We start from the raw sequence: 11,414 nt of genomic DNA, 5'->3' as shown, positions 1-11,414 counted from the left end.
AACAGTCCCTGTTTTATAAAGCAGGAGGTTTTGGGAAGCTTTGCTGCAGGACTTCAGTTCTCCCTTAGCATTGGCAAGGACTGTTGATTAGGACTATATTTTCCCTCAGGTGGGACAACAGGTTGAGCAAAGCCAGAAAGAAATGGTGGAAGCTGTTTTTCTACTTGAATTTGTACTGGGGACTCTTTTCTTCTCTGCTATTTTTGATTTATTGTTTGTTGTCTGCAGCTTTTGGGGATTTTCTTTAATCTACCTAGAGCACACAATAAGCATAGAAGAAATAAAATGAAAACTGTATACCTGTGTGTCAGTACAGCATCCATTTCTAAGCTCTCAGTATAAGCCATTGTGTATGCAGTGAAGCAGCAACAAAGCAATAATGCACAGACAAAATATTTGGTTCTCAAAGAGTTCTACAGCTTAGAGAAATTATTAAAATAATGGAAGATGGCTTGAAGGTGCCTTTTGAGAAACTTTATTTCCGAAAGTAAATAAATAGAGCACTACAAAGATGCATTGCTTAAGCCTTATGCTCATTACCATGCAATAAGCACCGCAGCCTCAGAACTGGATATGGGCTCATGGAAAGAAAAGAACCCCAGAATATGAAACTGCATTAGCTGCATTAGTAAGAGGAGTTACAAACATAAACCTTCACTTCCCATGATGGATGAATGTAGTTTACTGCAGTGCAGCAGTAGGATTTCTTTAGGGGAAAAAACAACAAATAAACTCTGTTTTTTCACATCAGCATTTGGGTAGTTGACTCATATACAAACTGTGACTCAAGAAAAGCAGTAGGAAAGAAAGCTAAGACAGAGTAATGAAACCAAAATGGACCAAGATCTATATAGCAGTAGGGAACTCACTGCTATAGAGCCTGGAAAAAGCCAGTGATTCTAATGCAACTTGACAACCTCTCTAAACATCAGGGGAAAGGTCTGGACTACAGGTAACTTCTAGGCTGGAAGCTCTGGGAGCAAGATAAATGCAATGACGTGTCCATTGTGACTGAATGGTCTGACCTTCAAGTGTAATGGCTTCCAGGCAGCCATGCTGTCTGACCTGGGAACAATCACTGGATTTACCTAGGTTGATAAAAACTGTTAATTCCAATGATCCTGTCCATAGGAAATATGAACAAAGAAACATGATCCTAAATGGTGCTCCGTGGGAGTGGTAGTGATAAACTGCAGTAGTAGATTATCTGGTCCTGAAGTTGTTAATGGAATCCCTAACAATCTTACAGTTCTATGAGGAACAATAACAGCACAGAATTTTGATATTCACATCTGCAGAGCAATGTACATTTATAAAACAGTGTAGTCCCTGCTGGGATTGGGATATAAACTACCCAGGCATTTAGCACTTCCACAGTTGCCCTTAGGAGATTATTTTAAACCCAGAAGAAACCATCTTTCTTATTACTCGAATCAAAACTATTTACACCAAAGGTACTAAAAAGCTGTTGACAACAAGAAGTGGTTGTTAGCGTGGATGAGATAATTCAGGATAACTCCAGGTCTTAAGCAGTCTGATCTGTAAATTGTACATAACTCAATTTAAGTAGCATTTTATAAGGAAACTGCAAATGTAATGAAATGTTGCTTATACATATTCTAGGAATAAGTACTTGAGCCTGAAGTATGAGGATTTTGGTATCCTTGTAGGCATCAGTGAGAGTTAAGGACATTTAACATGTTGCAGGAGGGCCCTATCCTCATTTAAAGCAAACTGAACTGATTGCATTAGTTTATACTGATGGTGGTGATGTATTTTATGGGTTCAGAAAATCTTTGCAAATATCAACTGTGGAAATCCTCCAAGTTAGTTTTTGTAAGCTTTATTAAATTAGCAGTCTCACAGAGAGCTGGAGACCTTGCTTCCTGCTAACATCTGTAAGTGCCACTTAGGATTTAGAACAATGTCACTGAGATCAGCCAAGAAATGTCTCTGACTAGATATTAGGAAGAAGATCCTGACTGTGAGGGTGGTGAGACACTGGAACAAGTTGTCCATAGAGGTTGTGGATGCTCCCACCCTGGAAGCATTCAAGGCCAGGCTGGATGGAGCTTTTAGCAACCTGTTCTAGTGGGGAGTGTCCCTGCCTATAGCATGGCGGTTGGAACTAGATGATCTTAAAGGTCCCTTCCAACCCAAACCTTCTATGAGGACTATTAATGACTTTCTGTGAAGAACCCTCTCTCCCCAGTAACTTTCATTCATCCCAGCACCAAAGAAGCACATAAATAATAAAAAATACCCCAGAAAGTGAAAGAATACTCTTAGTGGGGTGTTTTTATTTGTGTGATAATGTTCCACAAATAACTAAAACAAAACCACTATTGCTCTGCTTTGTGGTTTTGAAATAATTGTTAGACTCTTTTTCACTATGTATGTAAAATAGGAACACTGACAGCACTTTTCCTGTATGTACTGTAGATGAAAAGAGCTGAATATAAGCTTGCAATTATTACTTTTCCTTGATTGATTATATAATTATGGTATTATTGTTTTATAGTTTTATTACAGTCATTATCAGAATGTGACAGGGATCAATCTGAATGTCAGATCTAACAGGTAAAAGCAATTATCTAGAAAACAGTACTATATTTTTGAGCTGGCCACATGTTTAAGAGACTGTTTTTTCTCTGTTTCAGCTATATGAAAAGGTTGCTCTTTTCCTGACAAATTTAGGTAAGTGATGTTAAATACAAAATTGAATATTATGCTGATTTTTTTTGTCCCAATGCTGTGACAGCACTCCAACTGTCTGTATGGGAAGTCTTGATTAATTTTAAATCTATTAGGAATTAATTATTTTCTTAAGTTTACAATGAAGTAGTATTATAAACTAAGCTGTAGTGCAATTGAATTAGCAACAGTGAGAATCACTCACCTGCAGTCCTTAGTTCTTGTTCCAGCCCCTTACCTTGTAAAAAGTTGAAGTGTTACCGCAAGGACAAAAGTATAACTGAAGTTTTCAGAGACTGAGTACTCAAAACTTTCACAGGAATCTCTTTTGGAAGCAACAGTTGTTGCTTGAAAATAAGTTGCTTCAGGACTCTCAGACATATCCCTTCAGGAGGGTCAGCAACTGGGAGGGAAAAGAACTAGGTGTCTCATCAATTTTTACCAACACTCAAACTCTAGTGGTATTCTAAGTTTAACTAACTTTTCAGATCAGCCGTAAAGACACTAGAGTAAGGCTAATGTGTTTGGTTTTACAGTCAGCACATACTAGGGTAGCAATGGACTGTCACTAAGTCTTTGAAGATCCTCATCGCTCTGGAAGATTGCAGTTGTTGGTGGCAGTTAGCAATGGCTCCTTGGGTCAAGAAATCTGAAATGAGATGATTGCCTATTAAATCAACCAATAATAGCATGTGTATGAGAAGTTTTTTGGCATTATTTTCAACTTGGGGTTTATCTGTGTACATTGATGATGTTCAGGAGGACAGATTTCCACAGATTTCCTCAGAGGAAACAATTGATTTAAGCTAGCGTTGGGGCTTTTTAACATCTAGACAGGCATCTGTGATATATTCAAAATGTCTCTAAGGTAGAATTTTATTCTGTTGTTTCTTAGATTGAGAGTCCTTTTTTTTATATCTTGAATTCAAAATATTGCTGCCATCTTCTTTCCGTGGAAAAGACACCTACTAGTCACAGTTGAGAAAAATGACTTTCAAGTATGTAATTTGCATGGGCTATTTCCTTTTATTCCCTGTGACATCCTGTGGACAGTAAGATATAATGTAGAGACCTTGAAGCTTAATTACTTTCTGCCAGGTTCTTGTGGAGGTAGGTCTGCTTCTTGTAGCCTCTGCAGACTGCACTTATGTGAGGACTCAGTGGGTCACACTGTTCTGACCAGCCTCTATTGTGTTATTTATTTACTCTAGTGGCATAAATTTCATTTGAATGATCTTTATCAGTGTAATAAGCTCAGAGTGGAATTGAAAGGACAGTCAGGATGTTCTTCTTCAGCCATTACATCACCTTTTCTGAACTCAAATCCATGTTGCTCCAGAGTTTTGCCATTCTCTTTGAAAGTCATATGAGCAAAGCTTCAGCTGCAGCAGCCCTGTTAAAGTCAACACATGCTGGCATCAAAAATCTCTGATCTTTCATTTCCTTCTGCTTAGCTGCATATGTATGTAGTAGCATGCACAGACCTGGTGTTCTTGACAGGCATTTCCAAATCACTAGAGCAGTTGTTGATGAATAGTCTATTCCACAGTTTTGTTCAGGTGTCTGAAATTTCCTCATGGGTAGAATGTCTCCGACCAAACAGAATCTAGTTTATCTTTTTTTTTTTTGCTTGTAATTTAATAGAGATTCCTTTTGAAGTACATATACAGGTATTACCATTATGGTACATGGTACCACCATTACTACCTCTGCTTTTCTTCTGATTACTTCTGTTCACAGCAACAGATGATTAATAAACATGCTCATGCCAACTGGAAAGCAGTTGCAGGCCATGGTACTAGTGTGTTGGCATAGTAGTTGTTTGGTTAACTCATGTCTTGATTGCTCTTTAAATGGAGATTAAGGGCCAAGCTGAAGAGAAGACATATGGTCTACCTCTTTCCTGTTTGTCTCATCCATCCTGTTTTTTCTCATTGTTCTGTGAGGAGCTCCCTGGGACAAGGAAAGTGGTTCTCTGCTGATGCCTGTACAGAGCCCTTAGGTGCCCACCGCAAGATGGGCACAACCCTGAAACAGAACCACAAAGAAGATTTACTTATTTACTTCATTTCATTGTGACATCTCTAGCAAGAAGGTGCTTACACAGCTTGTAGCTGTGTCGTTTTGGTAGATTGCAGAGCTGGAAATGAGAGAACAGAATGAGCTTGTAAGAATACACACATTATCTTGCAGTTTCCTGGGAATATACCTATTCAGATATCAGAACAGATTTCAGAGTCTTTGCAAGCTAGCTTGCTGTGCACTTCTTTTGGATACAATTTCTACTGACAGTTTGTACAAGAAAATCAGCAGGCTAATTTACAAACACATTGCCAGTTCAGATGGGTGTCTACATCCTTTGTGCCAAGCAAAATTGTTAATCTGATTAAACCTCTCAAACTCTGCTCTCTTTTTTCACAGAGCAGCCTCGTACAGAATCTGAGTGGGAGAACAGCTTCACACTGAAAATGTTTCTTTTTCAGTTTGTCAACCTGAACAGCTCTACCTTTTATATAGCATTCTTCCTTGGAAGGTAGGATTGATATCTGCATCCTCGTAGTCACAAAATGAAGTAGAGAGGAGTAATAAAATTGTCTCCAGTGAAACAAAATGGTACTGTATTGTCACACATCCTAAAATGCAAATTTCATAACAGCAAGGTAGGAAACATTACAGTTTTATTTTCCTTTCCAAAGCCCTGAAACAGATGTGGATTTAATTTCCTAGCACCAGATTACCTTAACACTAACTCCTACCAATTTCACTACTGGAAACTGACACCATCCCCAGTAATATGCGTGCAAACCACTTTGCTCTGTCTTCATGTGGGTAATTTGTACAGTTAAGTAAATAATTTAACACTGAGCTTTTTTTCTTTCTGAGTACTGAATACTTTGCTGCTTTGTTTTCATGAGATTTGTACTATTACCAGAGAATCAGACCTTTCTTTTGCAAAAAAAGAAAAATATATGTATATATTTGTATGCCTCTTCCTGCAAGCTCCCTTCAAGCAAAAGAAAAGCCTTTTCGTAGAGACTGATAAACTATCAGTGTGGATTATTTGCATGTGGGATGTTGAGAATGATTCTGGGCGACATCATGAGAGAACTGTAAGAAAATAATATTTTCCAAGTGAAAACTGAGATTTTCACTGCTTTCACAGAAAGGCAGATACCACAATTTGGGTAAGAAAATGAGCTGGCATTTGAAAGCCATTTTCCAAATAGACATAAACTGTTTCACTCAGACTTTCTCTTTGATTTGCATACGTTAAGCATCAAACAGCACAATACTTTATGTTCACATGAAACTGGAAGTAAAAATATATTTAGCCCTTCATGTAAATTATTCCAGGAATCCCCAGATCTTTTTCTCGTGCAATGTCCTTTGTAGTTAATCATGCTAAAGTGACAATAGATTAAAACAACAGTGTAAGCTTTCTTCCACTGCTGTATATAGACTGCTCATGCAACATCACTGGCGTATATTCATGTGTTACAGATTTACAGGACACCCTGGAGCCTACCTAAGGCTGATAAACCGGTGGAGACTGGAAGAGGTGGGTGCTTGCTTATTCTCTGCTCCTGAAACAAGATACAGATTTATCTGCTGCCTACAGTTGCAGTGAATGCAAGCAGAGGCAGATGTAAAACTCTATCCAGGTATTTTTGAATGTGGTGTTGGATTTTCTGTTGTTCTCAAACTCCACAATACCAGCATTTCACCACCTGCTACTAAAACAGCTGTGTATTAACACACATGCCCTTTACAATGCTAGCATTGTAGCACAGCAGTTTCCGTCTGAGCACATTTGAAGTTCTGTATCAAACAGTTTCTCCTTTATTTGTATTTTCATGTTGGAAATGTTTCATCCTTAAAATGGGTCTGTTTGATATGAACCTTACAACCTTTTATTCTGAAATTTTTCTTACTTTGCAGATGAGTGATAGAAAACCATTTTACAAATGCATGACAAATGGCAGGCAAAAAAATGCTAGTCTTTTCACTGCCAACATGAATTTACAAATAATTCCAGACATTGGAGTATTTTGGTTAATGTAAATCATCCAAAAGTAGCAAAAAATGAATAATTAGCCATCGTAATTTCGAAGCAGTGAATTCTGTACATTAAAAGTGGTAAATGGACAGACAGACTGAACATACCTTCAAAGTCTGAGAGAGACCAAGTTGACCTAACAGCTTGCTGCTGCAAAAAGAGGTCAGTTCTACACTTACTCTGAACCTTCCCCAGAAGCTTGCTCCTTCCTCTTCTGCACTGACTCTGGTGTTTTTCCAACCCTGTGTCAGTTTCCTGTATCAGCAGGAAACTCTTTCTTTTCCTGGTGAAATCTTTTTTTTTTTTTTTTCTGTTAAGTTACTGGGCTGAATCAGCTCACAGTATAATCAGGGCATGGGAGACACTTGCAGGAACAGAAAGGGAAGGAAGGAAGAATGAAGTTTGGGAGTGAGGTGCAGCAGTGACATGTTACAATGACATGTTATAGGTTGGGTCAGAGTAAAAAAAAAAAAATGTTTATTAAGAATTGTCTAATAAAGAAGAATTAACTTTATCAACCATATCCATAAAAAGTCATATTAGGAACAGGCTTTAGAATATAATGCCTAGATGTCCCTCCAATTGCCCTCTCTTCACCTATTGGATGAAGACAAGTGCAAGACATTGGATAGCATGATATACTTTGGTCAAATTCTCCTATATATATCCAGACCACAGCATACATAGTATTTTGGTGGTGTTATGGATGTAACATCACTGCTACTTCACTTTCCTTTCTTAGGCTACATTTTCTTGTGTGACTTTCCTAAAAATAGAAGTTTAATAATTTAATAATGATGCTAGTGAAGTTAATTAATAATAATAATAAAAAAAAAAAAAATCGATCTGCTACCCTGTTAATCTAAAGAGAAGCTAAATGAGGTCAACAGAAACCTCAGAAGGAGCCCTGGCTCTGAGAACTATAATGCAGAGTATGAGTAAGAAATTCACCCTGCATTTTGCTAGATGTCATAACTAATGCCATTTTTTTCTCTTTAAAACCTAAAAAGAAATAGTTCCAGTTCTGTGGCAGCAATCTGCTTCACTTATCCGTAATACCCAGGACTTAATACAGCTCAGGCTCCACTGTTTGGATCTGCAAAGTTTTTGGCACTTTTCTATTTCTTCCAATACTAAAACTAAAAATAGTGGCAACACCTAAATTGTTACTAGCTGAGCATTCTTCCTCAAGGCCTGGAGCCACAACTAAAGCAAGTAAGCACTCTGCAAGAGATGTTGAGAACTGCTAGTTGAGATTTGTAGATCTTCAAGAAGAGAATAGCTTTGAGGAGTTCACTCAGCCATACATTAAGTACTTAATAGACAATATTAGGACTAGCCTCTAGGCATAAAGTCTTCGCATGTACAGCCAGGAGGAATTTTCTCTTCATTTTTTGACTTGAGGCATAGTCAGTCCCTACTGTAATCAGTGGAGAAATCTGTTAGCTTTTGCCTCTATCTTACTCACTGCCATAAACTTATTAGCAGTTCTAGTGTGAAAATGATATTTGTTTCAGCTGCATCTGACTCCTACAGAGAATTAGATGACAGACTTAAAGGGCTCATGGTACAATACAGTTTCATATGCTCCCATGAGTCTATATTTAAAAAATAATCATAAAGAAAACAGCACTTCATTTCCCTTAAGTAAATTATCAAATATTAATTTATGCTTTTTAAGAAATAATTTAAACTGAGCATTACTTCTATTAAATCTTTTGTTTCTTTTTTTTCTGTAGTGCCACCCTAGTGGATGCCTTATTGATCTCTGTATGCAAATGGGTATCATAATGGTGCTAAAGCAGACCTGGAATAATTTCATGGAACTGGGCTACCCGTAAGTAAACTTAGTGCTTATGTTTTTGTAGATCACAGAATTTGTGACCAAGTTTACTGTTTCCTTATGAACTGTTACATAAAAGCGAGGTAGATTTGCCATAAGAATAACAAAGTATCCCTTTGAGTAGGGAGCTCTTCAGTTAGATTTTCAGATAGCTGGTGCTCTGGGTTTTAGATATTAAACATAGTTTGCAAAATTGAAAGTGCAATATCGATACTAACAACTAAATATGTGGGAAGTACTTAATTATATTGTATTCATTTTTTTTAAACTCTGAAAAAATATCTGTAAGACAACTGTTTGCCTTGCACAGGTAATATTATATGTACCATCTTTTATCTGTGTCAGGAAGTTCTAAATTGGATTTCTCCTTGCTGAGTGATAAAAGATGCCTGAAAGGACGGGTCTGAGCTGGGGAAAAAAAAAATGAAAATGCATTGTGGGCATATTCACTTCAGAGCCAGAAAAATGTACTGACTGGTATATAGATATGTCCCCTGGTGATCTGGGCACTGTGGAGCTGTGCCCTAGCTAAAAAGGCTAACAATTATTCATTTCCTATTGGTTCGTTTCTCATTGATTAGTATTTAATGAGTATGACTAATAGAGACAGTTGATGCTAGAGACAGTGTGGCAGGTCATCAAGGGAAATTAGCAAGTGTGAAAACATAAGAGAGAGCTGACATTGTCAGAAAGTTTGCCCTTGTCAACTTCTGCAGCTTGGAGGGATTTGCTTCACTGCAGGATCCACAGAAGAGCTAGCTCAGAGGTTGGTCCCTGAGCTGCAGAATGTGTTGCAGCAGCGATTTTAGGCAGCCTCAGCACTGATCACATCCAGCCATAATGAGAATGGGGTGAATGATTTAAATGCATGGTGTAATGGACAATCAAGGTACTCAGCATTCACTATTCATCCATCTTCCCCAGTCAGCACCTAGCGCTGCTGGTCAGGATTTTGCAGCTGAGGTTGGAAGAGGGGAGCAGCAGCAGTAGCAGTAGCACTGATCCTTTTTTCCACTCCCTTCCTCTTTTGTCAGTTTCCATTAGATCTTTCTCCTACTTATTAATAGGGATATTGAAACCTAATAATGAGCATTGAAGAGGATTACAGAAGTTGACAGAAGTAAATAGGAGGAGATTGTTTAAGAACAAGTGCTATAATAAGAATAAACTGCTGTAAATCAGTCCCTTCTCCTTAGAGTCACAGTGCAAATCACCGTTGCAGTAATGTTGAGAAGCTTAAACTCATTCTGTGGGAGAAATAGATGTTCTCCAGCTTTCACATCTCCTCTCTAGCCCTGAAATGCTGCAGCCAAGCATGTTTTGTTTCCATTTTGTATGAAAGAATGCAATCATTTCTGCAAAGAACATGATTTGGAGGCAACTCTGTAGTGCAGAACTTCCCTACCCTTCCCCACCTCACATACAGGAAGAGATCAAGCAGCATTAGAAGCTGTTTAATAGTTTCTTGTTCAGAGCTTAACTATATGCAACGCTGCATTTTGCCTTATAAAAACGCTTTGAAGTGATTTTATGTAGGCAAAAAGAGGTAATAAAAAGATGTCAAAATCTCCTTTTCATTTTAATAACATGTAGACCTGAATAACAGCCCATCAGCCTTATCTGTTTTTATACCTATTACACTGTCATCAGCCTCATATATAACCAATGCTATATTTTCCTGTGCATTGGAAAATATTTTCAAGGCATGTGCACACTTAGCCTCTTCCAGTTGAGTTATGAATATCCAGTAACATTCTTTACTGTGTTTCTTTCATTTATTCAAATAGGCTAATTCAAAACTGGTGGACCAGAAGAAAACTACGGCAAGAGTATGGCACACAGAGAAAAACAAGCTTCCCACAGTGGGAAAAGGACTACAACCTGCAGCCTATGAATGCTTATGGACTGTTTGATGAATACCTAGAAATGAGTATGGCACTGACATTATTTCTCTCCCTTCAGTAGATTTTAATGTTGTTTTTTTGTTGATGTGAGTCGGTGTGCTCTCTTAGAAATTGCTGTATGAAGCTAAGGAGGCTACAAAACGGTTCTCATTCTCACAGGTCAGCTGAGGAATGGGAGTGAATTTATGAGAACAAAACCAAGTCAGTGTAGCTAACCACAGTGCTATTGGTTTGCTAACCCCATGTTTATGAAACACTTCTGATTCTGGTTTTGTATGGGGAAGGTTGCTTTCTACATTGCAACCCTTCACCTGTGTATGTTTCTGAAATTCTTTGCTGATTTGTGCTCAAGGAAGTTCCCTTGGGTTTTTATTTAAAACTATGTGGAACAGCTTGTTTATCTGAAATTACCCTCATTTACTGCCTGTCAATGGCATTGTGGAGGAGGATAACTGTTGTAACAAATGTCAAAGAACAAAAACTTTGGCCCTGTGTGACTGAACTGTGTATATCTTGAATGTTTGGGGTTTTTTTGTTTATTTTTCTCTTTTCTCTCTCACGCAATTCTTTTCAAAGTAATGCAAAATTTAGGAATCTGAAGACCTAGCTCTAGAAACTTACATAAGGTCTCAAACAACAGCCCACCAGTACTTTATGCTGTAATCTATGCAAGTATTCGGATGTCCTAATTGATGCTGCAGTAACAATGTCAATTTCTTTAAAAAAAAAAAAAAAAAAAAAAAAAAAAAAAAAAAAAAAAAGTTTATCTACCTTCAAATTTCTTTCCCAGCTAAAAATTCTAGATATTGCACTTCATCTCAGGGATAGACAGCATGCATTTCTTCTGATCATCCTCACTCTGAACTTTCGGCAAGGAAGTTTTGCACAAAAGTCACTAGACTATTGTATGGTACAG

General features: G+C 37.8%; 1 protein-coding gene across 1 annotated transcript in view; it reads left to right on the top strand.

Moving 5' to 3' along the window:
- Positions 1–11,414, top strand: part of ANO4 (anoctamin 4) — a gene marked incomplete at both ends in the record, with an annotated part of 109,713 nt that overhangs the window by 87,662 nt on the left and 10,637 nt on the right. Inside the window, 5 exons of the mRNA XM_079541842.1 lie at positions 2,661–2,697; positions 5,116–5,227; positions 6,196–6,253; positions 8,491–8,588; positions 10,382–10,524. Coding sequence (XP_079397968.1) covers positions 2,661–2,697; positions 5,116–5,227; positions 6,196–6,253; positions 8,491–8,588; positions 10,382–10,524 — 448 coding nt within the window. The remainder of the gene's footprint in view (positions 1–2,660; positions 2,698–5,115; positions 5,228–6,195; positions 6,254–8,490; positions 8,589–10,381; positions 10,525–11,414) is intronic.

The sequence above is a fragment of the Tetrao urogallus genome (genome assembly GCF_951394365.1).
Source record: "Tetrao urogallus genome assembly, chromosome: 1".
Lineage (NCBI taxonomy): Eukaryota > Metazoa > Chordata > Aves > Galliformes > Phasianidae > Tetrao > Tetrao urogallus.
The sequence above is the reverse complement of the archived record's forward strand: the minus strand, read 5'-3'. Positions and strand labels throughout refer to the sequence as shown.